Source organism: Neolamprologus brichardi, chromosome 22 (genome assembly GCF_056152115.1).
Source record: "Neolamprologus brichardi isolate AB-2024 chromosome 22, ASM5615211v1, whole genome shotgun sequence".
NCBI classification, from domain to species: Eukaryota; Metazoa; Chordata; class Actinopteri; order Cichliformes; family Cichlidae; genus Neolamprologus; species Neolamprologus brichardi.
The window spans coordinates 21,384,241-21,400,348 of NC_142124.1; the positions used below are offsets into that span (position 1 = coordinate 21,384,241).

General features: G+C 40.9%; 2 protein-coding genes across 2 annotated transcripts; both read right to left on the reverse strand.

Moving 5' to 3' along the window:
* Window positions 1–4,839: 4,839 nt before the first annotated feature.
* hoxa5a (homeobox A5a) lies at window positions 4,840–8,165 on the reverse strand. The gene is made up of 2 exons (XM_006787603.3): window positions 7,282–8,165; window positions 4,840–6,628 (listed from the first exon to the last, which is right to left on the reverse strand). The coding sequence occupies exons 1-2, from the start codon at window positions 7,874–7,876 to the stop codon at window positions 6,378–6,380; spliced, it is 846 nt and encodes a 281-aa protein (XP_006787666.2). The 5' UTR covers window positions 7,877–8,165; the 3' UTR covers window positions 4,840–6,377.
* Window positions 8,166–12,893: 4,728 nt separating this feature from the next.
* LOC102787439 (homeobox protein Hox-A7) lies at window positions 12,894–15,682 on the reverse strand. Its single transcript, XM_006787602.3, has 3 exons — window positions 15,512–15,682; window positions 14,003–14,563; window positions 12,894–13,220 (listed from the first exon to the last, which is right to left on the reverse strand). The coding sequence occupies exons 2-3, from the start codon at window positions 14,367–14,369 to the stop codon at window positions 12,913–12,915; spliced, it is 675 nt and encodes a 224-aa protein (XP_006787665.2). The 5' UTR covers window positions 14,370–14,563; window positions 15,512–15,682; the 3' UTR covers window positions 12,894–12,912.
* Between the last annotated feature and the right edge of the window lie 426 nt (window positions 15,683–16,108).

Here is a 16,108-nt window from a genome sequence, read left to right on the forward strand (position 1 = left end):
ATATATATATATATATATATATATATATATATATATACCTTGTATAAATATGGGCCAGTTCAGATCGGCTATTATCCACTTACTGTAAGTTATTCTTGTGTGAAAACCGACTTCTGATGGACAGTTCATTCTACTTGTTGCTATATGTATTTTTATATTACTCTATGAAAGCCTTTTTTCATATTAAAGTGAATCAAAGTTTTGAGAGCTAACTTTTCATTCATTCACCAGTTGTCATAATGTTAGGCGTAATTGGTGTGTGAGTGATATATATATATATATATATATATATATATATATATATATATATATATATATATATATGTATATATATATTGTAAGGTCCTGCTACTGTATAGTGTCAAAGTATTCAGTGGACAGTAGACTAATGGACAGTATTTGGATTACGTGATACTGACTTACATTGTACACATAATTTTGTATTTAAACCCCATTCTGTTTCAGAAATCTTTCCTTAATTTTATTCTCGGACAAAATAAGCTTTGTACAAGGGCAGGGTGCTTTCAGAGCATATTCACGGAACTGAAGGCCTATTTGACCAATATACATCTTTGCTGACAGTTTACTGTAAATTTAGATTATCAGAGAAGTGCCGTGACAATGGTGACAGATTGCAGATGGCTCTCACAAGGTTTCTTGTCTATATGGAGCTCTAAATGACGATGGAGTAAAAAAAAAAAAAAAATCCTTTCTACGTGCACGATGGGAAAGAGATTCGGGCAAAAAAACACATTTTTGCCTTTATGGAAACATTTGGATATGGGTAAACGCTCATAATAAAATATATCCTTAAGCATAGTGTGCCGTGTGCCTAGCGTCCAAAGCCATAACACAGAAAAAAGAAAGAATTGGTTTTCCAAAATGCAAGGAACAGTCACTAACCTTTGTCTACCGTTGCTAATTTTGATTAGACTTAATAAGAGCTTAAACTATTGGAGGATTCATTGCTAAACGAGCAACTACATATTACTTATTCCTCCACGTGGAAGGGGGTTTGCAGTAGAATTTCAGAACCTGAAAGCTAAGAAATATAATCCACGGACTCACTGCAGCAAAAAATGTTTAAGCAATTACATTTTTAAAGGTTAATTTATTAGACATGCATTTCAAGGAGAGCCACAGCAGCAAGGAATATACAGATAACCAATGTCTAACACTGAGTGTAGATATTTGCATAAAATGAACTGAAGACATTTAAAAAAAAAGTTCAGTGCATGTTGTCATTTATGAGAATAAAACGTGTGTACAATCAGCATATGTTGTTTGTGTTTTTAATGCGAACGAATTCGCTGTCTGTCCGTCATTAATGACTTTTTACTTTTCAATGAAATTATTAAAAAAAGACTTTGAATCAAAAGAATGTGGAACGGAGCTCATCCCATTGTTTTTGGACATTTAAACGCTCCTATCCTTTGCAAGGCGCAGAAAATTTTTAAGTAGATAAGCGACACATAAGCGTAATGTGTTGATTTTCTACCAGTCAGAATACGCAGGCCTGCAATTGTGTAGATTTTCCACTGATGAATTTGATTTAAATATGTGTGCCTTCAAATGTTTATCTTCTTTTCCCCCTCTTTTTAACGTGTTAAAAAGAGGTTCCAGAGAAAACGAAAATGGTGATATATTCAGATTTTGTTAGTTCTTTTAAGAAGAATTGTTTTTTACACTGATTTTATGCTCATGTAATAGATTTATTTATTTATTTATTTATTTAACCTTTTTCTCTGCAATTATTGCTGACTGTGTATAGTCAGTATTAAGATTAAAGGAAGAAGCAAGACCTTAATGTATTTTTGAAATTAAAAAATCGACATTTATTGTTATTTGTTATTATTCTTGTCAATTGTCGCGTTCCCATTGTGCCCTTACAACTTTCACAAAACGTTCACTATTTGAACTTGCTTAAAATAGCTTTATTTCATTGAATGCCACTAAGTAGACCTTATGAAAAAAAAAACCTCAAAACTACAATATATTGATACTATATATCTATATATATATTAAGCCGGTCTATTTATGAGGCGCAACATCTGTGCCATTTCAGTTTTTTTAAAGGCTTCTATTCAGTTGATCAGGAAGAGTGGGGCTAAATGTTTTTTAAGGGATCCGGGGGCTCATTTTGGGGGCTGAGGGCCTTCGCATTACCCTGTGACCGGGTCGAGAGTATCAATCCTCAAAATGCTAATTTTGCCCTCGTCCCCAAACATATCAAATGCAATTTATTCAAAGGAAATTCACCAATCAGCCGCCCTAATAAAACGCCAACCACTCAATCTTGTTGCTGGGGACGGGTGGGGGGTCTCCTCCCCCGGTTTCAAACGCGAGGTCACTGCGCATCCAGGGTTCACCTGGAGTGCACCATGCAACATATGTAATGCAAAGCTATTCTGTCTTTTGTGTGGAGAGTCAAGATCGCTATTATAAGGCTGGCATCAGGCTCCGAGTGAACAGATGACGGAGAGTTGTTCAGCGCGTAAACTTTTGACCCCAATTTTTCCTCCTCTTCTGCAGCTATCTCGCTCTCATCAGCCCCAGCCCAGTGAGATACCCCCCCCCCCCCCCGCCCCCGCGCATCCCTCCATACCGTTTGAAACGACAAAGCTGATTTTAACAATGTCTACATTTCATGCCATCACAATGATCATTGTCAAAAAAAATTATAAGCAGCAAAGATGCCATCACAAGATCTAAAATGCAATTGTAGCTTTGTGATGTTCCCAAAGACGTAAGATAAATCCGGCGGGCTCCCACTCAAGACTAATAGGGCCGTAAAATATGCAAATCACTCATTAGTGTTAGAGCAACCACAGCAGCCAAAAGTCTTTGTTGAAGGCAACACTGCAAGTTTTCCTCCCACTATTCTTGCGCAGTCTTTTCCTCTCGTGCAGGATATTACCACAGGCTCTCCATCCTTTGGTAATTTCATTTTTACGCATTATGCTTATAGGCAACGCCAAGCAAACGTGTCATTAACGTGAGTGTGTGCGTGTGCGCGCTACCGCGGATGTGCCACTGTGGTTTTTTTCCTCTCTCTCTATGCAGCAGGGTGACAGTGAACTTGGCCTAAAGCGAGCTCTGCTGGTGGCTCAGAGAGGATGCAGATTTATCTTGGTGCTGTGGCTGACCTCCAGATGAACCTGCTGCGCTCCCCTCTTTCTCTCTCTCTCTCTCTCTCTCTTTCTCTGCCTGGCAGTATGCCGCACATGGGGCCCTGTCGAAATATCTCCTTTTGAAATATTGGCAAGGATTTTAATTTCCAAACAGCCTTCCTCCACCCGTCCTGTTTTATTTTCAATATGTCTCAAATTAAACTGGAAAGAGTATAAATTTGTGTTTCTGTTAGGTTGGCGTTTACTTTACACACGCGTACAAAAAACTCGCAAAGCACTGCTTCAAAGATTGGGAGAACAAAATGCAAATGCCGAATTTTTGGATTTCTTGATGATAATGATGAGAAGAAATCAAAACAATTTAAGCAATCCAAGACACTTTTAAAGGTGCCAAGATTTTAAATACCTACCAGCATTGGTGAACATATATTAAAGTATAAACGATTTAAAGTCATTTGACGATATAAATATTTGTTTTCGTGTCATAAGGTTTAGAATTCACCGATGAATAAAAAAAATGATGAAGGCCTCTGCACAAAAACAGAGAACCTTTGATATTTAAATTATTCAGACTGGCGGACAGCATGGCCTTTGAAAACCCGCTGAATCAACAAATTCACCAAAGTTCACTAGACATTCAGCAAGTTTTTTGGCTGGCAAAACATGATAAGACTTATAAGATCAAAATATTTTCAGTTTTATTCGATTTCGTGCGTATTTGCACCGAAAATTTCAACGAAGAGAAGGCGCGTATCCAGTAACACATCCTGCAGTGCGGGATAGAAAAAAAATGTAAAAATGAGACCAGTTCTTCCACAGAAAGAAAAAACCCAATATACAGTTTACACTTTCATTTTCAGATCATGTTTCTGTGAATCTGTGTCCACTAGTGACCCGTTTGGCCCCGACTCTGCTCGGACAAAAGATCACCACAAAGCGAGAGTGACTTTTAAGAGGTCATCTGAACTTTTCAACCAACTTGGTTGACACAAAACGGAATTCCTTTTAAACGTGTCCCTGCTGTTGTTTCTTCCCTTGTTGTGTTTACTTGACACTGTTTACAGCCTGCCCTAAAGCCAAATACCGTGCCAACATGTGGCGCGCATGCAGCCCTCAGCATAACAACTGCAACTTTTGTTTTAGCGATGGACCCACAAGTTTCAGAAGTCATCAGCACATACAGAATCCAATCAAGCGAGCTGTAAATCTGTAGGCCTGCATTAACCCTTAACTTTATCAAGGAAATCTACACGCTCCACGAGCCCCCTGGAAACTTTCTGGCGCACGCTCTGTGACTTCTCCAATGTAATAAAACGACAACAAGTTGAAGTTTGTGGGGGTGGAAATGGACACAGATAATTATCCAAGATGTAAAAATGGATTATGAGTTACACCACAGATGGAGGGAAACAAGTTACACGGGGAAGGAAGCAATTAAATAGCCATGAGCTGGACCCAACCCTGCGCAACATCTGCCGAGACCAGTATTCAGCACTCCACAACTGACAAATTAGTGTAATGGACTAATAGGGACGGATAGAGGGAGCGAATACAATAATAAGGCTGTTTAACACAGACTGGCTGTTCTCAAGCTACCGTCTAGTCTGGTGAAACTTACCCACAGACGCGGTCCCCATCCTGGAGAACGTCCGGTCCATACTGAGGCAAGACTGAGCAATAGAGCTGGTCTGTACCGGTCAAGTAACACTTACAGCCTGCAAAGAGAGAGTCAGACGAAGCCTCGCCGTCAGTGCGATTATATGTTATGTGCAATATACTGTCAACTCCCCAAAACCATAAAACTTACTTTAATGGCTACCACGTGACCGTTTATGGCCAGTGAGCCTATCTGGCCGCTCTCTGGATGATTTTTACGATCGAATTCATAGACAAACCCCCCATTCATTTAGCACCCAAATGTCAGAGAACCAGAAACGGCCCTAATAAAGTTTACAGCAAGAAAAGTCGAGCTAATTCTCTGGGAATAGCTCGGGAGTCTGTGCGCAAAGGGGGGACCCACGGCCCCTGAAGTCAGTTAAGGACCCCAGCGCCTGAGCAAGGTGAGTAAAACTGGATGCTTTAATACGAGAGGACCTGTTGAATTCAAAGAGATTTGGGGAAACTTTGCCAGCTTGGTTTTTTTCTGAGAGCTCATACAAGTGGCTTTAAGATTATTAGATCAACCAGCAAAACTCCCCAAATCTTCTCCGCCATAAAACAGCAGCCCTGAATCTGAAAGATTTGACAAAAACGTACACTCAGTGAGGTGTTGCCATTCCAGTACAAAGTTTATTATTCTGGCCATCATCGTCGTCATCATGAACATCATTATTATTATCATACTATAGTTTGACTTCCAGTCTTCTGAAAAACATTTACAAAAAAAAAAAAAAAAAAGCTTATCACGATGGAAATAATACACATTGCGATAAGATTTACGGTGGGACCCTAAAAACAGCTAAAACACGCTTTTACTCGGATATTGCGCCCAGGTGAAGAACGCAAAAAGAAAAAAATATAAGAATAAAACCATAAGGAAAGAAAGAGAATAAAAGCAGCTCCTGCAAAAAAAAAAAAAGAAAACAAAAAAAAAGAAAAGAAAGATACAAGGCACAGCTAATGTACATACAAGGGTGAGTCGGCACCTTTGTCCACGTGTGTTCACAACACATACAATAACCACACAAGGCTTTTACTGCTGGTTCTACTTTTGGAAGCAAGTTATCTGACAACTCGATACAATACACCAAACAAATAAATACATACATATACAGTACATACAGAGAAAAGAAAGGTCAAACACAAATGTAGCTCAACCTGAACCTTCTACTTATTAAGCTGTTATTGTTTAGTGCATCACACAGAAAATATGGATTTATTTGCGCTAGGCGGGTAGCATTTCAAGCTTTTATTTATTTAACTTTTTTTTCCCGTCTGAAGAAGAAATAATTTAAGCAAACATTTATTTTCATGTCTCTTTTTTTCATCTTCTAAATCTAGACAGAACTGTACATAATGCATTTTACTCACATAAGCATAACCACGGTAGGGATAAAAATGAAATTATATTGTTGGACATAAAGAAGGTTTATAGATAGGGTGACCCACTCCTCTGTCCCTTCTCTCACACAGCTCGCTAAGTCTCTGCGCTTTTTTTGGAATAGGAGGAGAAGTTGATATGACAATCTTTGTTTTGTTTTTTGTTTTTTGAAGTGCTCTTTTTTTCAGGATTAAAAGGTGTAAAAATCAGGGCCTATAGGCTCCTCCGCCTGCAGCCGCCATGCTCATGCTTTTCAGTTTGTTGTCCTTCTTCCACTTCATCCTTCGGTTCTGAAACCAGATTTTGATCTGTCTCTCTGAGAGGCAGAGGGCATGGGCTATCTCGATCCTCCGCCTGCGGGTCAGGTACCGGTTGAAGTGGAACTCCTTCTCCAGCTCGAGGGTCTGGTACCGAGTGTATGCAGTTCTGGCCCGCTTCCCCTCTGGCCCAGACAAATCTTGTACACACACAAAAAAGAGAAAACAGATCAGACGCAGAAGAATTAAATAATAATTTTACTTTTGCGCCAACTTTCCTGAACACGTTTCTTTCAATTTTACAATACTGTGTTTGGTAATATTATAGGTATGAATGTCTTAATCGCTGCCACACGACTGGCACCTCGTAGAGCTTGAATGGTTAAAACTTACAAGTAACAAGGTACCACACACTTTTACTACTAAGTCCATAGAAAGAGGGTTAATAGCAAAAAATATTTTAAGTATCCTCTTTTTTATTTAAAACCATTTTAAGACGCACATTTAGTAAATATCAAGTGTAGAAAAGGGTCAGATACATTTAACTAGTCTATCCTCGCATCTGTTGCTACACTATCCCGTACCTGATAGTCTAGCTAACCAAATATAAACCAAACAGGTGAGAGGTGCACATAGCGCCACATGCCCCTTTTCCAAAACTACGTTTATTTGTGTTCTTTCTATCACTTTAACGCCAGAATGGCCAAAATTTGGCTTGTGCTCATAAAATGTCTTAAATAAGATGATACCACGTCCCTTTTCTTTCTTTCTTTTTTTAAACAAACAGACAACAGCTTTTTGTTTTTTGCAAAAGATCAAAATCAGTACGACGTTATTAAACAAAGCAGTTTACCGTGACTTATGTGTAGTTTTCTCATCCACGGGTATATCTGAGGCTGTGTTGAGTCGGTTACATTTTGAGGAGTTGTCGGTGCACTTCCCGCGGGCTTCTCTTCCTCCAGAGGGGAAGCTTTGGACACACAGTCCCGGCTGAGCAGCAGCGTGGCTCCATTCGAGTTTGAGCACGGGGTTGAGCACGGGGTCGTTATGGAGTTTTTCACAGCTCTGTGCTGAGACTGTGTCTCGGTCACTGGGGACGAGCTGGCGACCGAGGAGCACGGTAGAGAGTCAGGTGGAGGCGATAGAGACGAGTTCCCGGTGCTGTTTGCGGACTGGTTGTACCTGACAGGCTCCACCGCGGGTGTTGTCGCCGCTGAGTGACTCGGGGAGTAGCCCGGTGTCCGCTCGCTTCCCACAAAGTGTCCGGTACTGGTCCGGCCAACTGTTAGGTCCATCCCGTTGTAGCCGTAGCCATACCTGCTGGAATGCATGGCTGTTGAGTCTCTATATTGCTCGTTTGCCGTACTGTGGTCTCCATAATTATGTAACTGGAAGTCCGCGCCATTGGGATAGCGACCGCAGAATGAGTTCACAAAATAGGAGCTCATTTGTTGACAGTTCCACCGTTTGCTTGTTGTAGGTATTGCTCTTGTTTTTGATGGTTATTTTTAGCGGTAAAATAGCATAACCTGTGTTCTTGATTTGTGGCTCTTATGCTTTAGCGCGTCCTATAGCACCCTTGCACAATTTATGATGAATTATGGAAATGAGTGGGACATGGACTTGATTCTCTCTTACGTAGGCACCCAAATATGGGGTATGGCGAAGAATCACGTGCTTTTGTTGACCAGTCGTAAATCCTGCTCGGTGACCTCCAGAGGTAAACTCGTGCACGCAGGAAATACTGGGTGGGATATAAAGGGTGCGCGCTTTCCCTGCGCTCGTGGCTAGGGCAAACTCTGAGCCGAGGCTTTGGGTGTTTTGGATTGTCGTGGTGCGCCATCCTCTGGTTCAACAGTTGCACTGCGTGTCTGCGGCGCTTTCCGAGGCGTGGGCTGCACACGGGGTCATTCGGAGGTTAACGACCATTGCGGCAAAAAAAGGAAGAAAAAAAAGCTCCTGAACAATACAACAAGTGACATGCTGAGAGTGCAATCTCGGCGGTGATAGTGTACAGAAATAATTCGATCAGAATCCGTTATGCATGTTATGATGGGCTATGAGTGTAAACAGTCTGCGCACTTAATAGAATAAAAGCCCATTCGCAACAGAGCTGCGTTTTCTCTCATATGATATAGCCTTATCGTGAAATATTTGAACGACTTCAAGAGCAAAAAAAAAATTAAAAAAAGACTAATAAATAAATGTTTGGGGGAAGAATAAAAGCTAAACATCACTTTATCGAATAAAGCCACAGAAAGTGCTATCCGAGGCCTGCTTTTTTACGCCACTTTGAAAAATTAATAACTATAAATATGGGCTTTATATGAACACACGAATGTCGTTTATAAGCAGGTTAAAATATATAACTATGGGCCTCCATGGAACAGATGCTCAGATGATAGCTATTACAAGCCTTTTGCGCCAAACCCGATGCTATTTTGCTCTTATTTAACGGCGACTCCTCTGCTATATTGACCTTTAAACAGTCAATCATGCCAAGCTGCAGTTTCTCGTGTTTTTATTTGTTTACATATAAGCTAAAGATTGATTATTTCTTCTTTTTTATAACCCGAGAAACTACAAAGCCCGGGGCTTTGCTAAGTATGACTTTTGAATTTAATGAAATTGGTGGAGGGGTGGAAAAAATAGACTTTATTGCAAAAATGACACGGTGAAAGGATTTGCTGCTTAGAAGTGAAGTTGATGCTTTTTAAGTCCTCGAAATGTAGAATACTCAATCAAACTTTAACATCATTTTGCGAGTGTGGTGAAAGCTGAACTGCATATTTATATTCCTAGGGGTTAATACAAAAAGCACATACGTATTTACAACGACAGAGAAAAGGCGATCTTGAGATTTTCTCCTCATTTGTGCCACTGTGATCATTAAAAAAAATTCCCAAAACAATTTCTCAACACAACTCTGCAATCGATCAGTTAAACCGTCAAAAATATTATTGATAATAAACAATAATGTTATTTTTAGATGTGTTAGAAGCTATTCCTTGCAGCAGTCGTGTATCATTGCTCAATAAATCCCAGCACACTTGGTCCAGCTTCGTTTAACGCTGTAACCGGACCGATTCACCATTTGAAAACGGTTCGTCAGCTTTAGACTTTCATTCAAATTAATTCACGAAGGAAATCACAAATTTTAAAAGAAGCGTAACAGGCATGGCGCAGTCAGGCGCTTCCCGTTTGTTTTACTCCCTGTGGAATTTTTATGGCACCTTCGCCTCTCGAAGGCAGTGACTTGTCCTAAGGTTTCCTCCACATGCCGTTTCCCCGGAGCAGAGCATTTGACCAGCACAAGCCCATTCCTGTGTTAGGATTGACAGGAGCAGTGAGATGGATTTATTCAGTCCCAGGTATGTGTGAGAGAGAGAGTGCGTTAACACACTCCCAGAAGGCACGACTTTAGGAAGGGTGAATACCGGGCTCCTACACACCCAGTGTGGGCCCACAATGAGAGGAGCGCTATGCGCGGAGTTTGAGTTGGCTAAACAGTCGAGCAACAACAGCTGATTTATGGTTGGCCAATGGCAACAAAGTTCCCACGAAAATTACTTCTCTGAGTTGAGCCAGGGACACACCCAGGAACTAAAACACAGGCATCGAACAGAAAGGAGAGCAACGGAGTGAGAGCGCGCTGGTGTCTGACTTGTCGGGTTGAGAGAGGGGTGAAGGGGGTACGATGGTCACTGGTGAAGGAAGGGGGGCGGTGCTATCCGACTTTGCAGACGCACGCACCCGTAGTAGCTTTTGAGCAAACATTTAAAATCACTTTCTTTTTCGTGGCCTATAATCCACGTGTTACCTCAGGAAATTACGGTAGTTCAAGCAACAACAAAAAAATCGAAAGGAAAGTAAAATCATACTCTTTATGCAGAAATGACTTACAACAGGGAGATTTATCACTGCATTTGATGCATTTAAATCACCCTGTTAGGACTGATTGGGGGATACATTGCATGCTTCTTTTTTTTTTTTGCGTCGATGCATTTTATTAAATATTAATTGCAGTCTAGCAACATACATGACTCTCTGATTTTACGCTCGGCAATACCGCTAACAAGAACATCTATGCAAAGAAACATTTTGCAATTAAAATATCTGATCATTTTAAAAAGCATTTTTAAGTTTAATAATGTTTAGTGGTTGTCATCCTGTTCATTAATCCCATGCACATCACGCTGAGGCCTACATGCACACATACAAGGCAATAGAATAAAACACGTGGATGCACAGATGTCGACCTTTCTCATTTGCAGCAAAAAAAACAAAACAAAACAAACCACGACGAGCTGCAAGCGCGATAGCCCCACTGCCTCCACAGGAGGGCGTCAAAGAGCGCTTACTTTGCCCATCATCCACCCACCCGAAAGCACATCCCCATTTAAATACAACAACAAATACAATCCAGACAGCCTACAACAACACTAAGATCACTGCAAAAATGAATAGCCATGATAAAATATTATTAACAATAATAATTATCATCATCAAATAAGAGCTTGTACACGAACACAAAGCATCAGTGATGGGAATCCTGATGAAGATCAAATGTAACACGAAACCATTTCTTTCCAAGATTTCAGTCTCTAACCAAAATCAAAGCAGGCGAAACCATAAAGTAAGTTGCTTGCTTTAAGAAGATGCAAATAAGTACATTGTCAACCACATGCACCGGCTGACAAGCGTAAGCTGCCTTACCTTGTGAAGGTCTCTGCATGTAAACACAGGGGGGGTGACTGGAGGGAGTGGGCAGGTGCAGTGACAGAGAAAAGTCTCCCGGCTGAGACCCCTTTCGGAAGCTTGTTTCTCCATGGGGGTCGGTTCCTTCGTCTCATTTTTCCGCCTAGGCACCCAAATGATCCAGTCATGTCTTACTGTAAGCTCCTTGCTCGTCGAGGTTCTGCCTAACATCTCACCCCGACCCCTTAAAAAATCCCCAAAAGTAGATGTGAGAGATGGTAAAATGTCGAAGGTCGACTGTGAAAAGGTTCCCGTGGAAGCCCGAGACCGTTAAATGAAAGGCTCCTCTATCCCGCAATTGAAAATTAAATATAAAAAACGGGGCGAAAAAAAAGTTCATGTTCATGGCTCCCCGCCACGTGACAAGCTGCGGCCAATAGGAACCCGGGCCGCGTCGTAAACTTGTATGGCTATGTTGTAAATTTTCATAAACAACAACGGATTTATGGCCCAGAGCTGGAGGGAGAGGGACGGGGGGGAGAGAAAGAGACAGAAAAAGGAGGGAGGGAGGAGGGCAGGTCAGCGTCAGGCGCCATCTTACCCAGCGAGGAGGGAAAGCAGAGTTCAACAGTAATTTCCCTTCATCTGCAGCCTGTCCCATCTCGCATCCTCATAGCTCACATTCCCCAACTTCACTGTTTACCTAACCCCCATTATGGACTGTAACATGTCTCATTACATGCAACCCAGTACTGGTCACACTGAAGGTCACTTAATGGTAACTGTGAACACAATATTACTCGAGCCAGGGCGCGATTACAATCCTTTTCTTGGATGGATATTTTTTAATAACACGGTGAATATGGAATGAAACCAAATAGAGAGGGTAAAAGAATTTTTATTAAATGATTGCGCGTTCACTTCATTTACAGGGCAGACTACAAGCCTAGCAGACTTTGATTGAAAGCCAGCAGCGTTTGCTCACTGTACTGGAATATTTCTCTGATTATAAAATTATGGATATTGCCAGCTGGATAACGGTACATGTATTTAAAAGACTAATCTGTAAAGCTAGATATTCACAGTAGCCTACGGCACAATCGCTGACGGTATAGTGAGCGGGTGAGGAATCTGAGGTAGGTTACATGCAAAACTAAACAAATATTTGCGTCGATAGTTAAATCCTCACCCCTAGCAGGCGGATTAAAATCCATGTTAATTAAAAGGGGGGGGGGGGGGGGGCGAAGAAGAAACTCAGTAATTATTTTATCAAAATCAGTCAACTAAAACATTTGCCTTTACCGGTTCAAAATAAGGCACATCAATTGTATTTCTTCCCTTAAGAAAATACAACCGTGGTGGAAAACAGGAAACCATCAATTAAATCACCAGCTCAGTTCGTGTTTACATTTCCGTGTCAGTTTTTGAAAATTATAAAGTAAATACTAGGTCGTTTTTTATTGAAGGAATGTTAACTCAGTAGTAGTTGTCTGTAGTCCAAAATGTGCCATATTTGTAGTACTCCTGTGCGACATATGCGGAGGATATAAAAATACAGGCTAGTTAGGGTAGGTAGTTAGTATTTGTCACGTGAAGCATTTTTAGTGCTAGTTTAAATATGAAATCCAGAAAAGCAGTGTAGTGTTTTAATGTGGATTAGGCTACTCTCAAAGGATTAGTGAAACTTGGTGCCTAAATGTTATGTCAGAAGTTATATTCGATACATTCCAACACAATATTTAACACATTATATTTCTTTATTTTGATTTTCTGTCCATCTCTTCTGTTACTTTGCAGTTGTTCCTGAGTCAACACGGTCGCTTCGGGTGTCTTCACTTTTGGGTTCCCTGCCTTCCGACGGTGCCTGAATATCACGGTGCTGTTCCTCGTTGCTCGGCTCGTCCTTGTGGTCCTTCTTCCACTTCATCCTGCGGTTCTGAAACCAGATTTTGATCTGTCTCTCTGAGAGGCAGAGGGCATGGGCTATCTCGATCCTGCGTCTGCGGGTCAGGTAGCGGTTAAAGTGGAACTCCTTCTCCAGCTCCAGCGTCTGGTGTCGGGAGTAGGTCTGCCGTCCTCGCTTTCGATTTGGATCTGTGGAAGATGAGATGCGTGAACAGAAATAACGTTATTGTAATGTGGGACTGTATTTGTATTTTTTTTAATTAAAGTGTTCTTAAAATTGGATCTTACAATAAAAACCAGCAGATTTAAATGTCTATAATTCATTTGTAAGTGCATATTTAATTGCAGCCTGTAATTACTCAATTACCACCTGCACACACGCATTCGCTAACGCAACTTTTTTTTAAAGCATCTTTGCAACAATTTAAAGTGGCCCTGCTGGGGTGTTTGGCTCATGCCTCCTTTGATACTCTGCATGCCTTTCCAATTAAAAGCCAGCCAGGCTCTACACACCGAAGAAACTACTTACAGCTCCCACTTCAAAAAATATTACTATGTTTCATTTTCTTCCCCGTGTAGCGGCCAGTAGTGGCGCATATTGATCCAGGTTTCTGAAAATACCAGAGCCTCTGCAATGCAGAACCAATTAGAAAGGGGCTGCAGAGTGCAGGAGAGCTGATTTACACAACAGGCCGGTCTTTTTTACAACCACAAAGGGGAGAAGAGGCTGTAAGAGTAATAGGAGTGCAGAGAAAACCCCCAGCGGCAAGGTCTCTGCGTACTGAACACACACAAGCGCTGGCCAAATGAATTTATGGCTGCAGAACTCATTAGTTGCGCAATAAAAGTTTTACGATTCTTTCCATGCAACACCAATGGCTTCACGAAATTAATTGAACCACTAACGGCCAGTCTAAGTATCACAATGTTTTGTAAGAGCACTGACCCGGGGGCTTTGAAACAGCACATACCTGATAGTCGCATCCAGGGGTACATCCGGTGTTGTTTGTCCGGCGACGAGGTTAGGGGTTCAGTCCCAGGGTGACAGCAGCTGTCGCTGAACAGGCGGCTCTGGTCAAACGGGCTGCAGTGTGACGTGTGTGCGTCCTGCCCCTGGCCATAGCCGCAGGTAAACACAGTATGGCTCTGGTACACTGTATTATTAACGCTGTAAACTCCAGAGAGGGATGGCGCAAATGCAATGGCCGCAGCAGTCCGAGTAGAGCTATGGTCGTCCCCACGGGGTCCGATGCCGCAAGAAGCTCGTTCCACGTTTGGGAACAGGGAACTGCCCGTCGTAGATTTGCTAAGAAGACCATCCACATAATAAGAACTCATATTTTTTTCTCTCTGATTTGTTGGCCCAGAATCCTCAGTGTCGTTTTTACGAGGTAGTGTGATAGATGACAGCAATACACCCTAGATTTACACCAAACCCCATTTTACTCTGGACCAAAGAACTCACCCATGTGACCCCGGCCTGGTCGCTCTCGTCCAATCAGCAGAGACGTGGGTTTTATTATGGCACAGGACTGCGGAGTAGGATTAACACTTCAGACACATAAACACGCACACAGATATAAACACACATGCAAGAAATTCACACGGTCCCGATAAGCCGAGGGTAACTGGCTGAATTTAATTCTCATGGGTTTGTTTCGCCATATCATCACTAATCATCATTTTATAAGCTTTCTGCTTCCTTTTTTTATTTCAAGTACCCCATCTATCTATCTATCTATCTATCTATCTATCTATCTATCTATCTATCTATCTATCTATCTATCTATCTATCTATCTATCTAGTAGTACTTAAAGAAATAGTTTTTGATCATCTACCACATAAAAACATCTGTATATTTTCTTTTGGTCTTACAAAATGGCTCGTGCCATTAAAACATATTTTCACAAGTTAGTTTTCATTATATTTATCTATCCGTGCAATATGACCGGTTATTATTATTATTATTATCGTTGTTGTTCCTGTTGTTTTGGTATTGTTGGTAAAATTGGATTATATTGTTACCCATAAATGGGCAATAAATTACCACAAATCATGCTTGAAAAAAATATTATATTTAGTAAATATAAATATTTAGATTTCACTACTTTACCTCAAATAATTACGATTACCGTCTGTAATAATGATCAGTAGTAGTATTAGTAATATTACGTTTTTAATTATTTAACTTTACTAATATCATAATGTAATTATTAACTAATATTATTTTAAGGTAATAGTTTTGTTATTTTTAGTAATATTTTAAGCAATAATAATAATAATAATAATAATAATAATAATAATAATAATAATAATAATACGGATTGTAAACTTAATTATTCCCTGTGGAAAAAATCATATATTATATCATATTTTAAACATATGCATTCTTGAAATAATTAATGAACAATTGAGCGGGAGGATGCAGATTTTAGCAAAGTCTTGCTGTTAAACTAATTATTTAATTTAAGGCGTTTACCTTTAAACACGACAACAGGACGACAAGAGTGAACAGAGCGACTACTTGGCAAGCAGTAATCCAGCAGTCACAGGCTGTTTCATTCCCCCCCGCAGAGCTGCAGGTTCATGAAGCAGCTTCTGCACTGAGACTGTAAAAAGGTGTGAAATTATTCCTCTGGACTCTTAAAATGTTGCTACAGTTTGTTCCCAGTGCAGGCTCATTAGGGAGGGGGTGTTACAAAAAGCAGAGGGGTGATGTAGAACAGTGTCGCCACCCTCTGGTGATTCGTGGGAATTGCAGCGTTGGGGAGGCAGCACTGCGCAGGCGTTGTTATTTTAATGCCGAATCCGATAGAATGCAGCAGATTAAAGAAAGGAGGATGTCACGGAGGTGACGTTTCGTTTATTTTGGGTATGATTTGGAGAAATGCTCGGGTGTTGCAACATACTCGTGTTTATAGACACAAGTCTCACTGCTGTGTCTGAAACTAGCTGTTCACTTTATTGCTGCCTTTTCCTTTAGGAAGGCCCGGCAAAGGAGCAAGGGGCGGAAGGTTCCCAGGTAGAAACAAAGGATCCCTCCAAATGACCATGAGTCCTGCGCGTCCCCATCGAG